This window comes from Ornithorhynchus anatinus, chromosome 5, assembly GCF_004115215.2.
Source record: "Ornithorhynchus anatinus isolate Pmale09 chromosome 5, mOrnAna1.pri.v4, whole genome shotgun sequence".
NCBI classification, from domain to species: Eukaryota; Metazoa; Chordata; class Mammalia; order Monotremata; family Ornithorhynchidae; genus Ornithorhynchus; species Ornithorhynchus anatinus.
The window spans coordinates 4,172,565-4,195,974 of NC_041732.1; the positions used below are offsets into that span (position 1 = coordinate 4,172,565).

General features: G+C 47.8%; 1 protein-coding gene across 1 annotated transcript; it reads left to right on the forward strand.

Annotated features, from left to right (window-relative positions):
• The first annotated feature begins 6,887 nt into the window (after positions 1-6,887).
• Positions 6,888-22,549, forward strand: CXCL17 (C-X-C motif chemokine ligand 17). The gene is made up of 4 exons (XM_029066640.1): positions 6,888-7,042; positions 14,883-14,963; positions 20,042-20,140; positions 21,989-22,549. The coding sequence occupies exons 1-4, from the start codon at positions 6,958-6,960 to the stop codon at positions 22,099-22,101; spliced, it is 378 nt and encodes a 125-aa protein (XP_028922473.1). The 5' UTR covers positions 6,888-6,957; the 3' UTR covers positions 22,102-22,549.
• The last annotated feature ends 861 nt before the right edge of the window (positions 22,550-23,410 follow it).

Sequence of the window (23,410 nt, forward strand, 5' to 3'; positions counted from 1 at the left end):
GCACTAAGCACTTGGAATGTCCAATTCGGCAACAGATAGAGACAATCCCTGCCCAGTGACGGGCTTACAGTCTAAACGGGGGAGATGGACAACAAAACAAAACAAGCAGTCTGGCGTCAGTATCATCAAGGTACAGTCTAATCGGGGGAGACAGACGGACAAAACCAAGACAACTTAATCGCAATAAATAGAATCAAGGGGATGGACACCTCATTAACAAAATAAATAGGGTAATAAAAATATACACAAATGAGCACAGTGTTGAGGGGAAGGGAAGGGAGACGGGGAGGAGCAGAGGGAAAAGGGGGAAAGGGGGCTTAGCTGAGGGGAGGTACAGCGCCTGGCACAGAGTAGGCCCTTAATAATTGCAACTATCATTATTATTATTATTATTATTATTATCATTCTAACCCAGTACCTCCTCCTGACAAGCCTCAAGTCTTCATTCCACGGACCAATGGAAAATATTAGCGAGGGAAGTCTGTCCCCTAGTGGCGATATGTAGTAAATGCCGGGGGGTTGGTTTTTTTAAATAATAATAATAATAATAATAATGTTGGTATTTGTTCAGCGCTTACTATGTGCAGAGCACCGTTCTACGCGCTGGGGAAGATACAGGGTAATCAGGTTGTCCCACTTGAGGCTCACGGTTAATCCCCATTTTCCAGATGAGGTAGCTGAGGCACAGAGAAGTGAAGTGACTTGCCCACAGTCACACAGCTGCCAAGTGGCGGAGCCGGGATTCGAACCTATGACCTCTGACTCCCAAGCCCGGGCTCTTTCCACTGAGCCACGCGGCTTTAATGATTTTCGTTCAATCAATCAATTGTATTTGTTGAGTGCTTACTATGCGGCAAGCACTGTACCTGGGAGCGCTTGGGAGAGCACAATACAACAGAATTAGAAGACACGTTCCCTGCTCACAGTGAGCTTAGCGCTTACTTTGTACCAGGAACGTACTAAGCGCTGGGGTAGATGCAAGCTAATCAGGCCACACAGAGTCCCTGTCCCACTTGGGCCTCACAGTCTTAGTCCCCATTTTCCAGATGAGGTAACTGAGGCACAGAGAGGTGAAGTGACTTGTCCAAGGTCACATGGCAGAAAAGTGGCAGAGTGGGAATTAGAAGCCGAGCCTTTCTGGGTCCAAAGCCCAGGCGCTTTCCATGATGCTTCAAATATTCGCATTCTGGAGACTAAGGTGACGGATCAAACTGATCGATCAATCAGTTGTGTTTACTGAGCACTTACCGTGTGCCGAGCACTGTAGTGAGCGCTTGAGAGGGTATAACAGAGTTGGTAGATACGTTCCCTATTCATGAAGAATTTACAGTCTTAGAGGATGAGCTTACAGTCTAGCTTACAGTCTAAGTTGTTCAATCGATCAATAGTAATTATTGCGAGCCCAGCATGTGCAGAGCATAGTACTAAACACTGGAGAGAGTATAAAAAATGTGAAAGATACGATCCCTGGCAGAAACATAAAAATCCTAGATAATTCACGGATTCAAGCTTTTAGAACAGTGATCTGCACATAGTAAGCGCTCAGTATATACCATCGACTGGTAGGAAGTAGTATATGTAGAATATGCAAACTGATGTAGCCAGTTGGTGCAGAAGGGATGACACTCGGGAAGATGAAACCTGGGGAGAAGACAAAGTAATAAAGGAAAGCTTCCTGGAGGAGGTGAGCTCTCAGAAGGGCTTTGAAGATGGAGAGACCTGAGCTTTGGCTGACTTGAAGGAGGAGGAAGTTCCAGGTAGGAGGAAGGGTGTGAGAGGCAGGAGAATTGGGAATGAGGTGCAGTGAAAAGGTAAATTTGGGAGGAACAGAGAGTGTGAGCTGGGGTGTAGTGGGAGAAGAGAGTGGGTGTGCTACGAGGCGTGAGCCATTGAAGCGCCTTAAAGTCAAAGAGTAGGAGTTTCTGTTTGATAGAGAGAGGGCTAAGTAATCACTGAAGGTTTCTGAGGAGAGATGTGTGCAAAGCGAGGTTTTAGGAAGAGGGGCAGAGTGAAGCATAGACTGTGGAGGAGAGAGTCTGAGGCAGGGAGACCAGTGAGGACGCAGAGGTGGTAGTCAGACCGGGATTTGACAAGTGTCTGAACTAACGTGGTGTCATTTGGAAGGGTCAAACCACAGAATTGTTGAGGAGGAAAACCCATCCGGATTTGGTGACCGACTGAAGAGAGTGTTTGAAAGGCAGGGAAGCAGTATGGCTTAGTGGAAAGAGCCGGGGCTTGGGAGTCAGAGGACCTGGGTTCTAATCCTGACTCTACCAAATGCTTGTTGTGTGACCCTGGGCAGGTCATTTCACTTCTCTATGCCTCAGTTCTCCCTCCGACTTAGACTGTGAGCCCCTTGTGAGACAGGGGCTATGTCCAACCAAATTCACTTGTATCTACCCTCACTTGTATCTACCCCAGCATTTAGAATAGAGCTTGACACGTAGTAAGCGCTCAACAAATACCATTAAAAAAAGAGTCGAGGATAATGCCGAGGTTGTGGACTTTGGGGAGGCAGTGTTGGAAAAGATGGTGGAGAGGATTTGGGCGGGAAGGTGAGGTGTTCAGTTTGGGACATGTTGAGCTTAAGATGCCAGTGGGACATCTCTGTAGAGTTGGTCTGGAGAAGCAGCAAGGCCTAGTGGAAAGAGCCTGGGCCTGGGAAATAGAAAGACCTGGGTTCTATATCTGGCTCTGCCACTTGTCTGCTATGTGATCTTGAGCCAGTCACTTAATTTCTTTGGTCCTCAGTTACCTATCTGTAAAATGGGGATTTAAGACTGCGAGCCTTAATCCAACCTGATTACTGTGTATCTACCCCAGTACTTAGTACAGTGCCTGGCACATAGTAAACACTTAAATACAAAAAAAAAAAAAAAAAGCAAGACTGCAGAGAGGGAGAGAGGTCAGAACTAATGAGGGAGATTTGGGGATCATCTCAGTTGAAGCCTAGGCAGTGGGATGAGCTCTCCAAGGGAATGAAAAGGGACATGAGAAAGGGACCTGAAAAGAGAGCCCCGAGGGACACTCACGGTTGAGAGTTGAGAAAGAGCTGTATCGAAAGACACTGAGGAAGGGTAAGTGGAGAGCTAGAAGAGAACCGTTCCAGTAAAACCATGTCTAGGTAGGGAGGCAGCAAGGTCTAATGGGAGAAGTCCAGTACTGGGAATCAGGAGATCTGGGTTCTAATCCCAGATCTGTCACCAGCCTGGCTGTGTGACCTGGGATAAGCCACTCAGCCTCTCTAGACACCCCCCACCTCCCTCACCTCTCCCTCCATATCCCCTGATAACCTTGCCAACTACTTGGTTGGCAAAATGAAAACAATCAGCAAAACAACAACTTCCCCAAGTCTCGCCATCACCCCTTCATCCCTCTTCTCCCACTCTGACACCAGTCAATCAATCAGTGGCGTTTACTGAGCGCTTACTACGTGCAGAGCACCGAACTAAGCTCTTAAGAGAGTACAATACACCAAAATTAGCCGTCACCTTCCCCGACCATGGTGAGCATACAGTCTAGAGGGGGAGACAGACATTAATATAAATAACATATCATTTAAAGAAACACACTGTGTCCAACCCTTAACTAGTACCATTAAAAAAATATTCCCACTATTTCAGACCTTCTCATTCTAACAGCCATCCTTAGGACTATGTGTATACTGATTTCTGTATGTTATTTATTGATTCATCTATCCATCTTTGTCTACTCTTGCTCCTCCCAGTTAGATCTTGGTTCTTCCTCTTGACCCATTTTCTGTAAATAATTTCTGTCTCCCAATCAATCAACCAATCAGTGTATTTACTGAACACTTATGGTTTAGAGAACACCATATTAAGGGGTTAGGAAAAGCAGCACAGGCCTGGGAGCCAGAGGATCAGGGTTCTAATCCCCGCTCCACTATTTTCCTGCCATGTGACCTGTGCCATGCAGAACCTGTTCTCCTACTTAGACTGTGAACCCCTGCCAAATTGTCCAATCCAAGTGCTTAGTCCGGTGCTCTGCACATAGTAAGTGCTCAATAAATACTATTGAATGAATGAATGGTGGGACAGAGATGGTATCTGACCTAATTACCCCAGCACTTATTACAGTGTTTGGCACATAGTATAGTGGTTAACAAATACAACCGCTATTATGATTATTGAAAGAGTGCAATGAAATAAAGTAAGTAGACATGTTCCCTGCCTGCAAAGACCTTACAGACTAGAGAGGGTGACCATCATCCTCATTAGATTATCTGGTCCTTTTTTTATGGTATTTATTAAGCACTTATTATGTGTCAAACACTGTTCTACGCATTAGCATAGCTACACTTTAATTAGGTCAGACACAGACCCTATCCCGTATGGGACTCACAGTCTAAGTAATAATAGTAATAATAATAATAATGTTGATATTTGTTAAGCGCTTACTTTGTGCAAAGCACTGGTCTAAACGCTGGGGGGATACAGGGTGATCAGGTTGTCCCTCGTGAGGCTCACAGTCTTCATCCCCATTTTACAGATGAGGTAACTGAGGCACAGAGAATTAAGTGACTTGCCCACAGTCACACAGCTGACAAGTGGCAGAGGCGGGATTCGAACCCATGACCTCTGACTCCCAAGCCCGTACTCTTTCCACTGAACCACGCTGCTTCTGTAGGAGTAGGAGTCATAGGGAGAACATGAATTAAATCCCCATTTTACAGTTGAGGGAACTGTGGCACAGAGAAGTTAAATGACTTGCCCAAGGTCACACAACAAGCAACTGAGAAAGCCAGCCAGGTCCTCTGCCTCCTAGGGCCATGCTCTTTCCATTCATTCATTCAATAGTATTTATTGAGCATTTACTATGTGCAGAGCACTGTACTAAGCGCTTGGAATGTACAATTGGGCAACAGATAGAGACAATCCCTACCCAATAACAGGCTCACAGTCTAAATGGGGGAGACAGACAGCAAAGCAAAACCTAACAAAATAAAACAAGACAACATCATCAAGATAACCACCACCAGGCCCTGCTCCTTCTCTTGAAAGTATGGGATTGTGTCTTCTACCTCTCTGCACAGAATATATGAGTGACTGATGGATAATAATGGATAATGGCATTAGTTAAGAACTTCCTATGTGCCAAGCACTGTTCTAAGCACCAAGATAGATGCAAGGTAATCAGGTTGTCCCACGTGGGGCTCACCGTCTTCATCCCCATTTTACAGATGAGGTAACTGAGGCACAGAGAAGTGACTTGCCCACAGTCACACAGCTGACAAGTGGCAGAGCCAGGATTAGAACCCACAGCCTCCGACTCCCAAATCCGTGCTCTTTCCACTGAGCCACGCTGCTCCTCAGTTGGATGAATCTCAGAGGCAAGGATCACTCTTACCACGCCAGTTGACCAAGAAACTCGCTATCAGTCTGTCAGTCAATAAACGCTACACTAAGTACTTGGGAGAGTACAAAATAACGGACACATTCCCCGCCCACAACAAGCTTACGGTCTAGAGTGGGAGATGGCCATTAATAAAAATAAATAAATGACAGATATGTACAGAGGTGCTGTGGGTCTGGGAGGGGGGATGAATAAAGAGAGCAAATCAGGGCAACACAGAAGGGAGTGGGAGAAACAGAAAAGAAGGTTATAAGGGGGGGAGCATGTCCACCAACTCTGTTCTGTTGCCCTTTCCCAACACTTAGTCCAGTGCTCTGCACACAGTAAGCATTCAATAAATATCATGATTGATTACAATCCCTTCACTTTTCCCTGCCGTGGTTGCTGGCTGCGGTCAGCAGTGTAGCCTAATGGCTAGAGCCCAGGCCTGGGAGTCAGAAGGACCTGAGTTCTAATCCCAGCTCCACCACTTGTCTGCTGGGTGACCTTGGGCAAGTCACTTCGCTTCTCTAGAGTTCAGTTCCCTCATCTATAAAATGGGGACTAAGATTGTGAGCCCTGTGTGGGACAGGGACTGGGTCCATCCTGCTTAACTTGAATCTACTCCAGAGCTTAGGAGAGTGCCTGGCACATAGTAAGTGCTTAATAAAAACCACAATTATTATTACTATTATTCTGGCAAAGGGGGTGGGGGGCAGTCGTGCTCCGATGGTCCACGGGTCTCCCTCCCCGCTTCTGGGGGTTTCTACTGCCCAAGAATCCTCAGGTGGTTGTCTAGGCCCCCCCAAGGCCACCTCACTCTCTCCTCTCAGCCACCTCAAGCCAAGTCACATCATCCTCTTCCATTCCAAGCAACGGGGTGTGGGGTTGTGGGGTGGGGGGTTGGGAGGGGCGGGAAAAGAGAGGGCAGATTTCTCCCTTTCCACTCTATCTGAGCAGGAGCACCGTGGAGGTGAAAGATGACCCTAGAGGGAAAAGGCCCGTGGGGAAACTCCCTTTCGATCTGGATTAGACCGGTTTAAGAGTTCCGTCAGCCTGCGACAAGGTCCTTCCCGAGGTAACCTTGCCAGGGCCTCAGTGCTGAGAACAAACAAATGAGGAATAAGGGGGAGGAAACCAAGTCGTCCCTTTGCCGACTTTCTTTTTCCCCTCACCACCTCCACTCTGTCCCCGTGATGGACAGCACCCAAAAAAGAGCCAGTCAATGGCCCAGGGGTACATCGGATGAGTGGCAGCGGGGTTGAAGGGGGTGCAGGGGGTGGTGAGCTCAGCCCAGGTGAAGGAAGACCCCAGGGACCGGGGATTCCGAATAGCCAAGTGGCTGCCAAACCCAAGTTTGCCTCCGGCTTTCTCATTCCCTCGCTGACCTCTTCGATTTGTCTTATCTTTAAGATTCCCAGGAAGGAGGCGGCCTGACCCTTCGTCCATATATAACCTCACCTCCTCCTCCCAGAAGAGAGCCAATGAGAAGGAGCCGCTGGCTGGGATTAAAAACCAAGTGGCCCCACCCTCGTCCCCTGCAACCTCAAACCTTGCAGGTTGGAAACCTTCGAGAGACGTCAGTGGCCCCCGGGGACAGCAAGGATGCAGCTGTCGACTTGGTCTCTCCTGCTGCTGCTGCTGCTGCTGCTAACATTTGCAACGGTCACCTCCGTTCCGCACAATCCAGGTATGCGGAACTCGTTTTACTGTGGGGGGCCGGGGGCCGAGGAGAGAGGATATGTTCTGCCTTGGTGGCGGAAGGTGTGGGGTGAGAGACTGTTGAATTCCTAACTGTTGTAGTCAGCAGTACGGGTTCACTGGGATAACGCATGGCTGAGAGGGTGTGGGAGAAATCCGAATTCCAAGTTGGATCATTAGCCCGAGACCTCGGCTCGCATCGTGCTGGCTTTTTTGATGGCTCGGGGGGCACCCACTTGGATGAGGGGGAGCGGACATCCACGTCCCACTGAGAAACTTCACGTCCCTCCCTGTCCTGAGCCAGGGCAGTTTGACTTGAGCCTCTCCTATTGTAAGAGAGATCTGTCTCACCCCCTGCCCGCACCTGCCCAAGCCCTGGACTAACGCATCCTTCACACACTCTGAGAGGCTGCTAGCGAAGCAGAGTCCACCTGCTCCGGTAAGGTGGCTGCCAGCTAGGGGCCCCTCCTGGAGGACGAGGGTGGGGCAAATAAAGGCGGAAGGCAGGAAGAAACCTCTCTGTACCTCGATCTCATCTATCTAGTCTCCAACCCTTTGCCCACGTCCTCCCACCAGGCCTGGAACTCCCTCCCCGTTCATATCCAACGGACCACCAGTCAGTCAGTCGCATTTATTGAGTGCTTACTGTGTGCAGAGCACTGCACTAAACACTCACGAGGGTACACTATAACAGACACGCTCCCAGCCCACAGCGGGCTTACAGTCTCTCCTCCCCTTCAAAACACATTTCTCCGAAGCTTTCCCTGACTAAGCCCTCACTTTCCCTACTTGCCGTCTCCTCAGTGTTGCCTAAGCACTGTGCGTTCCTTAAGCACTTTGATACACCAGCCCCACTGCACTTATGTCTGTATTCGTGGTTTAGTGGTTAGAGCCCGGGCCTGGGAGTCAGAAGGACCTGGGTTCTAATCCTGGCTCTGCCACGTTGTCTGCTGTGAGACTTTGGGCAAGGCCCTTCACTTCTCTAGGCCTCCTTTCTCCCATCGATAAAATGGGGATTAAGAGTGTGAGCCCCATATGGGACAGTGTCCAACCTGATTCCCTTGTTCCTACTACTCCCTACTTCCTTGTAGGGAGGAAGTGGGGATGGAGGGAGACAAGGGAAGAAAGGAGTTAGAAAATGGAGGAGAAATGAAGGGTGAAAGAGTCGTTTCGACTAGCTGGAGACGGCAGTGGTGACTGCGAGAATTGTCGGCGCCGAAGAAGAGGAGGGAAGACGCTCATAAAGGTGCCAACTTTTCGTTTTGAGTACGGGTAGACCAGCATGGCACACTGCCATCCAGAAAGGAGCAGCTCTTTCTGAGCAAAAGCTTTTCAACATATGGAGACGAAGCAGAAGAGAAGAGAGTGCCTGGCACTGCCAACGTGAAACGCGGTAACACACAAAGAGACGGTCTTTCTGCACACACGATTTGGGTGGGGCTGCAAGTACCGTACTGGCTTTTTCTGCCACACAAAGGCTCACTGGCAAATTTCACTGTCAGCAGTGTCTTCTGTAAATCCGATGGGTGGTGATCCGCTTACAAATCAGTTTCCAAGAAGGAAGAAACGAAGTTTGGATGCACAGATTTAACGATCCGCACATTTTCATCAGATAGATGATAAAATGGAGCAAAACGTCTCCCCACGTGGATGGTATAAGGACCATCACGCAATTATAGTCCCCTGTTTCAGGACTGGAAGCTCGTTATGGGTAGGGAACGTGTCCATCAAATCTGCTATAGTATACTCTCCCAAACATTTAGTACAGTGTTCGGCACACAGTAAGCCCTCAATAAATATGATTGATTGTAAAGTAGAAAGAAGGACGGGACTTTATAGAACACAAACTCAGGAAAGGAAGGAAACTCCTGTAAGGGAAAAGGGGCTGTGTCCAACCCGATGAGCTTAGAGCAGCAGGGCGTAGTGGATAGAGCAGGGACCTTGGAGTCTGAAAGTCATGGGTTCTAATCCCGACTCCGTCACTTGTCTGCTGTGTGAACTTGGGCAAGTCACTTAACTTTTCTGTGCCTCAGTTACCTCATCTGTAAAATGGGAAGTGAAACTATGAGCCCCACCTGGGACAGGGACTGTGTCCAAACCAATTTGCTCGAATCCACCCCAGAGCTTAGTACAGTGCCTGGAACACAGTAAGTGCTTAAGAAACACCATAATTATTACTATTATTATTACCATTATTAAAGCTTCCTTAATGCATAATAGAGTGCTTGGCACATAGTAAATGTTTAAAAAATTCCACAGTGATTGTTATTAAAAGGGGGACAGTTACCCAGCTGTGGCCAAGCAGAAAATTAAAGATAGGAGGCAGAACAGCATGTCTTAGAGGACAGAACGTGGGTCTGGGAGACAGAAAGACCTGGGTTCTAATCCCAGCTCTGCCACGTGTCTTCTGTGTGACCTTGGGCAAGTCATATCAATTCTCTGGGCCTCACTTCCCTCATCTAAAATGGGGATTAAGACCTTGAGCCCCAAATAATAATAATAATAATGTTGGTATTTGTTAAGCACTTACTACGTGCAGAGCACTGTTCTCAGCACTGGGGTAGATACAGGGTAATCAGATTGTCCCATGTGAGGCTCAGAGTCTTAATCAGATCAGGTAACTGAGGCCCAGAGAAGTGAAGTGACTTGCCCACAGTCACGCAGCTCAAAAATGGCAGATCCAGGATTCAAACCCATGATCTCTGATTCCCAGCTCTTTCCACTGAAACATAAAATGGGACAGGGACTGTGACCAACCCAATTAACTTGTAACTACCCCAGTGCTTCGTACAGTGCTTGGCGCATAGTAAGCCCTTAACGAATACCATTTTTAAAAAAAAGTCAAAAGAATAAGACAGATTACATTTTGGACAGACTGTGTCATGTTCGCAGCAACACAGGTGGGTTTACTCTTTTGGAAGAGAGTCGGGTGAACTCTCAACTTTCCAGGGGTGGAAAATAATCCAGGGTCCCTTCGACGGAGCAGCCCTGGTGGTTTCATTATTCAATTCTATGCAGAGCCGCAGAAATTCTTGAAAATCATGCATTTTAAATCACTTATTCACATTAATGTCTGTCTCCCTCTCTAGACTGTAAACTCATTATGGACAGGGAACATGTCTGCTAATCCTGTGATAATTGTACTTAAGCCCACTGTGGGTAGGGAATATGTCTGTTATTTTGCAATACTGTACTTTCCCATGTGCTTAGTACAATACTCTGCAAGTTGCCTGTGCTCCATAAACACTTCTGATTGACTGACACATAGTATGTGCTTAACAAATACCACAGCTACTATTATTAATAATAATTCCCAAGTGCAGAGGGAATGGGGGCACAATCTTTCAGGCAAATTTGGAGGAGCAGGGTTTTGAGAGGCTGTGGTCCAGGGAGCACTGTTTCAAGGAGAAAATGTCTACCTCCACAACCCCAACCTCTAGTCTGGGCAGGAAACATGTATGCCAACTCTGTTTTTTTTATTTTATTCGTTTATGGCATTTGTTAAGTACTTACTACGTGCCAGGCGCTGTTCTACACCCTGGGGTAGATATAAAGTAATCGGGCTGGACTCCGCCCATGTCCCACATGGGGCTCACAGTCTTAATCCCCTTTTTCCAGATGAGGGAACTGAGGCATAGAGAAGTTAAGTGACTTGCCTAACATCATCAAGCAGACAAGTGGTGAAGCTGGGATTTTTTTTATAGCATTTATTAAGCGCTTACTATGTGCCAGATAATCAGGTTGGACACAGTCCCTGACCCACATAGCGTTCACAGTCTTAATCCCCATTTTACAGATTAGAACCCAGATCCTTCTGACTCCCAGGCCCATGCTCTATCCACCAAGCGATACTGCTCAATAATTATGATTGGTTGACTGAAAGCTAAAATGCTCCCGCCCCTGCCCCAAAGCCCGACTTGGGAATCCCTATACCCAACACTGGCAGACGCTGGATCTATTTCAAATGTTACTCTTCCAAGGGCGGGGTAATAATTATAATTATGGTGTCTGTTAAGCGCTTCCTATGTGCCAAGCACCGTTCTAAGCACTGGTAGATAGAAGTGTGGCTCAGTGGAACGAGCACGGGCTTGGGAGTCAGAGGTCATGGGATCTAATCCCGGCTCTGCCACTCGTCAGCTGTGTGACTTTGGGCAAGTCATTTAACTTCTCTGTGCCTCAGTTACCTCATCTGTAAAATGGGGAGTAAGCCTGTAAGCCCCTTGTGGGACAACCTGATTACCATGTATCCCCCCCAGCGCTTAGAACAGTGCTCGGCACATAGTAAACACTTAACCAATGCCATCATTATTACTATTATTATTATTAGATACATGGTAATCAGGTTGTCCCTCATGGGACTCACAGTCTTAATCCCCATTTTACAGGTGACGTTACTGAGGCACGGGGAAGTCAAGTGACTTGCCCAAGGTCGCACAGCAGATAAGTGGCAGAGCCAGGATTAGAACCCACATCCTCTGACTCCCAAGCCCATGCTCTTGCCACTAGGCCACCAAATGGCTCCATTGTGACTTTCTAAAATTCTAATCAATCAATGGTATTTACTGAGCACTTACTGTGTGCAGAGCACTCTACTAAACTCTTGGGAGAGTACAATACAACAGAGTTGGTAGAGGCGAACCCTGCTTACAAGGAACTCACAGTCGTTAAACAGATTTAGGATAGAGGAAATAGTATAGATTCTAGCCGTTGTCCACCAGATTTAAAAGATGTCAGAAGAGCTTCCTTATTGTCCTCAAAGCAATCAATCAGTGGTACTTATTGAGGCCTTACTATGTGCAGACCTCTGTATTCAGCGCTTGGGAATGAAGTCAGTCAGACAATCATATTTACTGAGCACTTACTGTGTGCAGAGTACTGTACTAAGTGCTTGGGAAAATAGAATATAACAAAATTACAGACACATTCCCTGCCCACAACGAGCTTAAGTACAACGCCACAGAATTAGCAGACACGTTCTCTGCTCATAAAGATCTTACAGTCTAGAAGGGGAGGCAGACTTTAATATGAATAAGTAATTTCAAATATATGATTTAATTTAAAAATATGTACATATCTCACCTTCCCCATCCCCACCTGCCCCGTCTTTCCTTCCCATTCCATCAGCGAGGCGAGCAGAACCCTTCAATCCCTGCTGCCTCCAGCCTCTTGTCAAAGGCTTCAGGAGGTGGGCAGAGGAGGAGAGCTCAGACTACAGGAATCCCTCGGTCTTGCTCTCCCCGCTCCACAAGAGGAAACTGAAAGAAGGAAGTGGAGAGAGGCCTCAGGATCAGGAGCAGAGTCCCTGAGCCCTGAGGTAACTCTCTTCCCCAAGAGGACTTGGACTTTAACCGCCGAAGATGAGAATTCGGCCCATTTTCTATAAAACGTGAAAGCCAGAAGCTCTTATCTCGTTTATTATATGTCGGGTGGGGCTACTCAGTCCTGGATGAGAAAGGGAACTGGGGAGAAGAAAATAGGGGGAGAGAACCACCCTCTGGAAGGCACTTGGGAGGTGGGAGGGGTTCAATCCATCAATCATTCAATCGATCGTATTGATTGAGCGCTTACTGTATGCAGAGAACTGTTCCAAGTACACCATAACAAAATAACAGAGTTATCAGACATTAAGCCCTGGGTTAGATACAAAGTATTCAGGTCGGACACTGTCCTCGTTCCACATGGGGCTAGCAGTCCTAATCTCCATTTTACAGATGAGGGAACTGAGGCACAGAGAAGTCAAAGTGACTTTAACAGTCTACAGGGAGAGGCAGACATTAATAGAAATAGATGAATTAAGGTTATGTGTGTAAGTGCTGGGGGCAGGGTGTCGGGGAGTGAATAATAAAAAGGGATGAAATTGGAATGGGGATAGGATCTACAAGACAATAAGGAGAAGGAGGGAAAGGAAGAGTAGTTAGGGAGAGAGGGGAATTAAGGAAACACACCTCCAGATAAGCAACAGCTCCCCTCCAGGCCAAGGATTAATAATAATAATAATAATAATTATGGTATTTGTTAAGCGCTTACTATGTGCCAGGCACTGCTCTAAGCGCTGGGGGGAATACAGACAAATCAGATTGGACTCAGTCCCTACCCCTTATGGGGCTCCCAGTCATTCATTCATTCATTCAATAGTATTTATTGAGCGCTTACTATGTGCAGAGCACTGTACTAAGCGCTTGGGATGAACAAGTCGGCAACAGATAGAGACAGTCCCTGCCGTTTGACGGGCTTACAGTCTAATCGGGGGAGACGGACAGACAAGAACAATGGCAATAAACAGTGTCAAGGGGAAGAACATCTCGTAAAAACAATGGCAACTAAATAGAATCGAGGCAATCCCCATTTTACAGATTAGGTAACTGAGGCATAGAGAAGTGAAGTGACTTGCCCAAGGTCAGACAACAGACAAGTGGCAGAGCTGGGACTAGAACCCAGGCCCTTCTGTCTTCCAGGCCTGAGCTCTATCCACTAGGCCACGCCGTTTCTCAGCACGTGTAGCTCAGTGGAAAGAGCCTGGGCTTGGCAGTCGGAGGTCATGGGTTTGAATCCCGCCTCTGCCACTTGGCAGCTGTGTGACTGTGGGCAAGTCACTTCACTTCTCTGTGCCTCAGTTCCCTCATCTGTAAAATGGGGGTGAAGACTGTGAGCCTCTCGTGGGACAATCTGATTATACTGTATCTACCCCAGCGCTTAGAACAGTGCTCTGCACATAGTAAGCGCTTAACAAATACCACCATTATTATTGTGCTGAGTTCTTTGGAGAGGACCGTCCAAGAGTTGATAGGCATAATCCCTGAAGCTTCAGCCCATCTGACTGTCACGAAGTCACCTGCTGCATCCCATACAGAAGTGGGGGGAAGATGATAACTGGGGGGAAGAGGGGAGAGGTGGGGGGACAGCGCGACAGCCAAACACAACTTACTGAAGGCCCATCTCCTCCGAGAGGCCTTCCCTGACTAAGCCCTCCTTTCCTCTTCTCCCACTCCTTTCTGCGTCCCCCTTGCACTTCAATTTGCTCCCTTTCTTCACCCTCCCTTCAGTCCCACAGCTCTTATGTCCATATCCATCATTGAATTATATTAATGTCTGTCTCCCATTCTAGACTGTAAGCTCGCTGTGAGCAGGGACTGTGCCTCCCAACTCTGTTATACTGTCCTCTCCCAAGTGTTCAGTACAGTGCTCTGCACACAATAGCGTTCAATAAATATCGTGTAAGCTCACTGTGGGCAGGGAACATATCTACCAACTCTGTTATACTGTTTTAGTGTAGTCTCCCACGTGCTAAGTACAATGCTCTGCACACGGTAAGCGCTCAATAAATATGATTGACTGGCTGATAATTTCTTGTGTTCTATTTAGACCTTGGATACTTTTCTCACGACCCAGGGAGGGCACGCAGGTTTGCAGGATCAACATGGCTTTGCTGACCCTTCTCCGACCCTCCGCGCCTGGCTGGTTTAGGAAGCGATAAGCGGTCTCCAGCTCCTTCCCCCAGCCCAGAATCCTTCCTTGCGTTGTTTGCTGCTCTACCCAGTTACACTGTTCTCGTCTGTCTGCCTCCCCCGATTAGACTGTAAGCCCGTCAAGGGGCAGGGACTGTCTCTATCTGTTACCGATTTGTACATTCCAAGCGCTTAGTACAGTGCTCTGCACATAGTAAGCGCTCAATAAATACTATTGAATGAATGAATGAACCTGGTTGGGCTTGTCGGGCTGGGAAAAGAGCCTTTTTTCCAAGGACTCTGCCTAGTCCCTGACCAAGGTCCAAGATTTCTACGCTATCGCCAACGCTTCCGAGTCATCTGTGTTTCATGTCCTTTCTGCAGGGGGCAGCAGAAGCCATGGGGAAAGAAGGCAGGAGGCGAGGAGGCGACTGGGTCAAATCACCCACAAATGCAGGTGCCCAGGTGGGTATCATTACCTCCGCCCCTTCCCCCATCCAATGTCCAACACGGCAACGGGGCTCTCTCTCATCCCCATCCTCACCTCTTTCCCTCTTTTCAATCCATCAATCATTGGAATTTTCTGAGCGAATTCTACGTGCAGAGCACTGTACTAAGCGGTCGGGAGAGAGCGGCGCAGCACAGTTGGCAGACGCGATCCCTGTCTACGTGTTCTCCCTCCTCCCAGCGTGGCTCAGTGGAAAGAGCCCGGGCTTGGGAGTCAGAGGTCATGGGTTCTAATCCCGGCTCTGCTGCTTGTCAGCTGGCTGACTTTGGGCAAGTCATTTCTCTGTGCCTCAGTTACCTCATCTGGAAAATGGGGATTAAGACTATAGGGGCCCCACGTGGGACAACCTGATGACCTTAGAATAATAATAATAATAGAATGTTGGTATTTGTTAAGCGCTTACTATGCGCAGAGCACTGTTCTAAGCGCTGGGGTAGATACAGGGTCATCAGGTTGTCCCAGGTGAGGCTCACAGTTAATCCCCATTTTCCAGATGAGGTAACTGAGGCACAGAGAAGTGAAGTGACTTGCCCACAGTCACACAGCTGACAAGTGGCGGAGCCGGGATTCGAACCCATCACCTCTGACTCCCAAGCCCGGGCTCTTTCCACTGAGCTGCTGCTTCTCTTGTATCCCCTCCAGTGCTTAGAATAGCGCTTTACACACAGTAAGCGCTGAACAAATGCCATCGTCATTATTATTATTATTATCCTCGTGCGGGCAGAGACTCTCTCCCACCTGATTAACTCGTAGCTGCCCCAGTGCTTAGAACAGTGTTTGATGCCAAGTAAGTGCTTAACTAATACCATAAAAAGGTCGGGTGACACTTACAGTCTACAGGGGGAAGACAGATATGAAAATACATTTCAGATAGGGGAAATTGGAGAGATGCCGGGGAGAGGGAGAAACCAGAGACAGAGATGGAAAGTTTCCGGTCAACCCCCGGTTGGGTCCCGACAGACCAGGCTGAGTCAAAGTCAGTCAGTCTGTCGATCAGATTTATTGAGCGCTTACTGTGTGCAGAGCATTGGACTAAGCGTCTGGGAGAGTACAGCATAACAATAAACAGATATATTCCCTGCCCACAACGAGCTTACAGCCTAGAGAATCAGCATAGTGAGAGGGCACAGACCTGGGAGTCAGAAGGTCATGGGTTCTAATTGTGGCTCCGCCACTTGTCTGCTGTGTGAACTTGGGCAAGTCACATCACTCCTCTGGACCTCAGTTTCCTCAACTGTAAAAAGGGGACTGAGATTGTGAGCCCTACGTGGGACAGGGACTGGGTCCAACCTAATTTGCTTGTATCCACTCCAGTGCTTAGTATAGTGCCTGGCACATAGTAAGCGTTTAACAAATACCATAATGATTATTATTACACAGACACAATTGGAAATAAATAAATTACAGATATGGACATAAGAGGAACCCTACCCAGTTTGGACCCATTTATAAAGTGACAGGGTCCCCAAGGCCCTCCAATTTAGGATCCCCTCGTGGGGGAGGCAGTGGATCCCGACAGGGCTGCAGGGCCCTGCTGGCTCCCAGAACCAGAACTTGCAAGTCCTTGTGGACCATTTCTAGACCCAGCCGAGAAAGGGGCAACTGATCCCACTCGAAAGAGAGACTTGGTCCCCATGCGCCCAGGAGGTTTAGGATCCAGATTTTGCTTCGGAGATTTTCTAGAAGCAAAACTTAATGAAACCACTGGGCTCCTTGTACCAGCTCCTCCTCGGCCTCCTGTGGGCAAGCCTTTTAATCTCTCTCTGAACCTGTTTCCTCATTGGTGTAATGGGGAGACTAATCCCTGCCTCTCTCCACCCACAAGGAGGCTCTTATTATTATTAATGATAATAATAGTACTTATTTAGCAGTTACCATTTACCAAGCACTGTTCTAAGCCCTGGGGTAGATACAAGCTAATATGCTTGGAAATAGTCCCTGTCCCATGTGGGGCTCAACTCCTTATCTCCATTTTCCAGATGACGTAACTGAGGCCCAGAAAAGTGAAGTGATTCACCCAAGGTCACACAGCAGACCCAGGGCAGAGCCGGGATTAGAACCCAGGTCCTTCTGACTCCCAGGCCTGTGCTCTAACCACAAAGCTGTGCTGTTTCTCAGTTTGTGAGAGTTTGTGAGGATGAGCTGAGATTAATGGACATGGAGGTGATAATGGAAAATAAAAAGCACAGTACAGATTATCAACATCATTGCTATTACTGTCCCTTCTATGCTGTAAACTCATTATGGGCAGGAAACCTATCTACCAGATCTGTTATACTACACTCTCCCAAGTGCTTAGTACAGTGCTCTGCACACAGTAAGCACCACTGATAGACATGGAGTGGGGTACGAGGCCAAGAAGCAGCATGGACTAGTGGAAAGAACCTGGGCCTGGGAGTCGGAGGGATCTGGGTTATAATCCCGGCTCCACCCTTTCTCTGCGGTGTGAGCTGGGCAAGTCAGTTCACTTATTTTTTTAAAATGGTATTTCTGCCAGGCACTGTTCTAAACACTGGGATAGATACAAGCTTATCAGGTTGGACACAGCCCCTGTCCCACATGGGGCTCACACTCTTAATCCCCAGTTTACAGTTGAGGTAACCAAGGCACAGAGAATTTAATTAACTTGCCCAAGATCACACAGCAGACTACCCCGATTTGCTTGTATCCGCTCCAGGGCTTAGAACAGTGCCTGGCACACAGTGAGCACATAACAAATACCACAATGATTATTAATAGTGGCAGAGCTGGGATTAGAACCCAGGTCCTTCTGACTCCCAGGCCCGTGCTCTATCCCCCAACCTACGCCGCTTCTCTGTTTCCCAGTTACTTTGTCGGTAAAATGGGGATTAAGAACTGTGAGCCCCAAGTGGGACACGGACTGTGTCCAACCTATTTATCTTTTATCTTCCCCGGTGCTTGATACAGTGCCTGGAACATAGTAAATGCTTAACAAAACCATTTTTTAAAAAAATGGCCACGTGCCAGGAGTTCGTCTTGGGCCAGGCCTGTGTGGAATGTGACTCCAGGCTTCTCCTGCAGATCCGGTTCCCAGAAGACCCAGGAGAACTGCCTTCCAGTCCCATGCTCTCACCCCTTTCTAGAAGCCATGACTGTGAGACTGGTGTCGGGTGGGTCTGGGACTGGGAACTGATTATCTTGCATCTTGTTGGCATGATATAGTCGACAAGCACTTGCTTACTCAATACCATAACAACAATAATAAGAATAATAATAAGGCAACAGATTACCACCTCCCCGCCTGTAATATTAGGAGTGGTTCTGTGCACTGACAATTAGGGAGAGCAGATGGGCTAGGAGCCCAGATTCCTGGGTTCTTTCTGTCCTAGCTTTTGTCCTAAAAGAACCCAAGGATCTTACCTCCTTCCTGCTAAGGCTTTCTGAGAACGATAATATCAATCGTGGCATTTGTCAAGCACTGTACTAAGCAATGGGGTAGATACAAGATCATTAGGGCCCCCATGAGCCTCACAATAGGAGGGAGAACAGGTATTCAATCTCCATTATGCAGATGAGAGAACTGACGTATAGAGAAGTCAAGTGATTGGCCCAGGGCCACCCAGCAGACGAGTGGCAGAGCCAGGATTAGAACCCAGATCCTCTGACTCCCAGACCTGCCCTCTTTTCAGAGTAGTAGCGTGGCTCAGTGGAAAGAGCCCGGGCTTGGGAGTCAGAGGTCGTGGGTTCTAATCCTGGATCTGCCACTCCTCAGTTGTGTGACTTTGGGCAAGTCACTTCACTTCTCTGTCCCTCAGTTCCCTCATCTGTAAAAAGGGGATTAAGTCTACATTGCTTTTCCCAGGAGCCAAGAATCCCACCTTCTCCCGCTCTGCTCCCACCCCAATTTCTGGGCATTTTATGAGCAACTTTGGGGTGGGGTCAGGAAAGTTTGATGATTCACCGGGAAATCCCAAACCAACCCAGATTCCTAAACCCTTGGGATTGGGTTGGGACCCATCCAGGTGGGACACCCCTAGAGAAGGAAGGGGAGAGGTCTGGATTTGGCTGTGAAGAAGGTAGAGTTCCTCTGGGAATGTGAGTTCGCTGTGGGCAGGAATGTGTCTGTTTGATGTTATAGTGTACTCTCTCTAGTGCTTAGTACAGTGCTTTGCACACAGTAAACACTCAATAAATACGATTGAGTAAATAAATGAATGAATGAGTGAATGGGGCTAGAGGAACCCTAAGGCCAGGGGCAGAGCCAGCCTTTACCTGATCCCCTGGGAAGAAAATGTGGGTCAGGAACCAACAGAGCAAATAATAATGATAATAACAATAATAATAACCATGGCACTTTTTAAGTGCTTACTATGTGCCAAGCTCTGTTCTAAGCACTGGAGTAGATAGAAGTTAATCAGGTTGGATTAACCAGTCCCTGTCCCACATGGGGCTCACACTCTTCATCCCCATTTTACAGATGAGGTAACGGAGGCCTAGAGACGCAAAGTGCCCTGCCCAAGGTCTCACAGCAGACAACGTGGCAGAGCCGGGATTAGAACCCAGGTCCTTCTGACTCCTGTACTCTATCCACTAAGCCGCACTGTTTCTATGTCCTTTGGCCACCTCTTTCCCACGCCCAAGCTTCTAGAAGAATGAAGAAGTTGATGATGATGTCTTCGTTAAGCGCTTACTATGTGCCAAGCACTGTTCTAAGCACTGGGGTAGATACAAGGTAATCAGGTTGTCCCACAAGGGGCTCACAATCTAATCCCCATTTTACAGAAGAGGTAACTGAGGCACAGAGAAGTTAAGTGACTTGCCCAAAGTTACAAGTGGTGGAGTGAATTAATAATGTTGGTATTTGTTAAGCTCTTACTATGTGCAGAGCACTGCCTCGGACTCCCAAACCCGTGCTCTTTCCACTAAGCCACGCTGCTTCTCTGCAGTTCTTATTTGGAACGGGGGTGAGGAAGATTTTTCCCAGGAGGGTGGGAATCCACCCATCTCATCCTTTCCTCTCAAATATTCTGACCTCTTTGGGTGGGGGTCGGGGCGGGGGGGGCCGGTTGCAAAGGTCTGTCCCAGGAGCTGCAGAGGGAAAGCCGGGCGAGGAGACTCCAGAGTCCACGTGGAGAGTGCCCATGTGACAACTTGAAGGTCAACCTGAAGAAGAGTGAGTGAAGGGCCCGGAGATGGGGTGGGGATGGGGTGGGGATGGAGACCCCTTGGGCGGGACTACTGCCAACCTATTGACTGAGGCAATAATAAGAAGAATGCTTATTATTATTACAATGTTTATTGTTTATTATTGTATCCCATTCTCCCAAGTGCTTAGTACAGTGTTCTGCACACAGTAAGCGCTCAATAAATACTATTGAATGAAGAATGAAAGTAAGTGCTCAGTAAATATGATTGAATGAATAATACTAATAACTGTGGTATTTGTTAGGAGCTTACTTTGTGCCAGACACTATACGAGGTACTGGGGTAGATACAAGCTAATAATAATAATGGTATCCGTTAAGCGCTTACTACGTGCCAGGCACCATACTAAGTGCTGGGGTAGATGAAAGCAAATTGGGTTGGACACGGTCCCTGTCTCACATGAGGCTCAGAGTCTTCATCTCCATTTTACAGCTGAGGGAACTGAGGTCCAGAAAAGCGAAGCGTCTTGTCCAAGATCACACAGTAGACAAGTGGCGGAGCGGGGATTAGAACTCGGGTCCTTCTGACTCCCGGCCCGGGCTCTATCCACTAGGCATGCTGCTTCCCTATGGCAATCAGTCCATCAGTCAACCAGTGGTATTTGCTGAGTGCTTACTGTGGGTTTACTTAGGCTGAGAGCCCCAGGGGGCACAGGAACTGTGTCCAACTTAATTAGCTTGTATCTACCCCAGCATTTAGTCCAGTGCCTGGAACATATTAAGCGCTGAACAAATCGCATAGTTATTATTGCAGAGTACTGGATTAAGCACTTGGAAAAGTACGATACCATAGTATCGCTGTCCCTGCCCACAGGATATTACAGTCTACAGGAGGAGACATACATTAAAATCGATTCCCGATAGAGGAAACAGTAGAGTATAAGGATATATTCTCCTAAGTGTTTAGTATAGTGCCCTGCACACAGTAAGCACTCAGTAAATACGATCGGCTGACGTAAGTACTGGGAGCTGGGTGGGAGGAGGGTGGAGAGCTACAGCGGAGCAGATAAAGCCCGGGCCTGGGAGTCGGAAGGACCTGGGTTCTAATCCCGGCTCTGCCACTTGTCTGCTGTGTGACCTTGGGCAAGTCATTTCACTTCTCTGGGCCTCAGGTACCTCATCTGGAAAATGGGGATTGTGTCTGTGAGACCCATTTGGGACAGGGATGATGTCCAACCCGATTTGCTTGCATCCAACCCAGTGCTTAGTACAGTGCCTGGCACCTAATAATAATAATAATAATGGTGTTTTTTAAGCACTTACTATGTGCCAAGCCTTGTTCTAAGTGCTGGGGGAGATACGAGGTAATCAGGTTGTCCCAGGCGGGGATCTCTGTCTTAATCCCCATTTTACACATGAGGTAACTGAAGCACAGAGAAGTGAAGTGGCTTCCCCAAGGTCACACAGCAGATAGGTGGCGGAGCCGGGATTAGTATCATAGCGATATTTGTTAAGCGCTTACTATGTGCCAAGCACTGTTCTAAGCACTGGGGGAGATACAAGGTGATCAGGTTGTCCCACATGGGGCTCACAGTCTTTATCCCCATTTTCCAGATGAGGTAACTGAGGTCCAGAGAGGTTAAGTGGCTTACCCAAGGTCACACAGCAGACAAGTGGCGGAGCCGGGATTGGAACCCACGTCCTCTGACTCCAGAGCCCCGGCTCTTTCCACTAAGCCACGCTGCTTCTCCTAGCAAGGGCTTAACCTCGTAAGCGCTTAAGAAATACCACAATCATTATTATGATAAATCAGCATTCCCGCTCCCACCTTTCAAAACCTGCCACTCTCCCTCTGCTCTCCCTTTTCTTCTTTCCAGGACCCGTGTGGCACCACAAGGGGAAGGAAGGAAGGGTCCATTACCGTCATAAGGAGGCCTGCCGCCTGTTCTGGAAGCAGTGTGAACTAGAGGGCCTCTCTCTGCCCATATAAAGATTTGATCGACGCCCTCGAGGAACAGCAGGAACCCTGCATCCTCCCCGTCCCCCCACCCCCCGAATTTAACAGATTTTTCAGCCTGGTTTACATTAGGCCTTCCTTCTGGGAACAGGAGCAAAGGAAGATCTCTCCCTGATCCTCCCAAATTCCCTTAGTGTCTCACTATCTTCCCTGCCCCAGCCCCTTCCTGAACTAGAATTAAAGAAGACAATGAATTAATTCACGCGGGCCACCTCTTCTCTCCCTCCCCGTCCTAAATTTCTATCTGTTCAGGAAGTATCTTCTCCCGGGGTATTTCCTTTCCGAGGATTAACCCAAAACATAATAAACCAGGCTCTTCTACCCTCAGGGAGACAACCGAGGGGAAAACTTGCCCTGTAGCCTGACACCACACACATCACACTATGTACACACAATAAATATTCAGCTCTGACCTTTCTTATCCTTTTCATGGCTACAATTACTGTACTATTTACCTGCTTTCTTACAATGTTTGGATACTTCCTCCTGCCTTGCCTAAGCCACGGCTAGAATGAATTATCAAATAATCAATTTATAATTACCTAGAAGAGGGTCTGATAGCAGAACCAATTACCCTGATGAACAACAAATTGTGCTAGATAAATGTAATCTCCTACAGTAAAGATCAAAGAAGGCAAAGGGAAGCAGCTGTGGCCTAGTGGAAAGAGCCCAGGCCTGGGAGTCAGAGGACCTGGGTTCCAATCCCAACTCTGTCCCATGTCTGCTGAGTGACCTTGGACAAGTCACTTCATATCGATCTCAGTTTGTCTGTAAAATGGGGATTAAGACTGCAAGCTCTACATGGGGCATGCCCATGATCGATCTAATTAGTTTGCATCTACCCTGGTGGCTAGTACAGTGCCCGGTAGATAGCAAGCACTTAACGGACACCATTTTTAAAAAAAGCAAAAGGGGTAATCTACATACACATACGTATGATCTTCCCTTCTGTCCTACTAAATATCCTCATTGTCAAACTGGGAGGGAATAGTTTAGACCGGACCACTGTCAGGTCGATGCATATTTGGGTTGGGGGTTGCCCCAAAAGTTGGGGGATAAAAATAAATAAAAATAAATGTTGGTATTTGTTGAGCGTTTACTATGTGCAGAGCACTGTTCTAAGCGCTGGGGTAGATGCAGGGTAATCAGGTTGTCCCACGTGAGGCTCACATTCTTAATCCCCATTTTACAGATGAAGTAACTGAGCCACAGTGAAGTGACTTGCCCACAGTCACACAGTTGACAAGAGGCTGAGTGGGGATTCGAACCCATGACCTCTGAC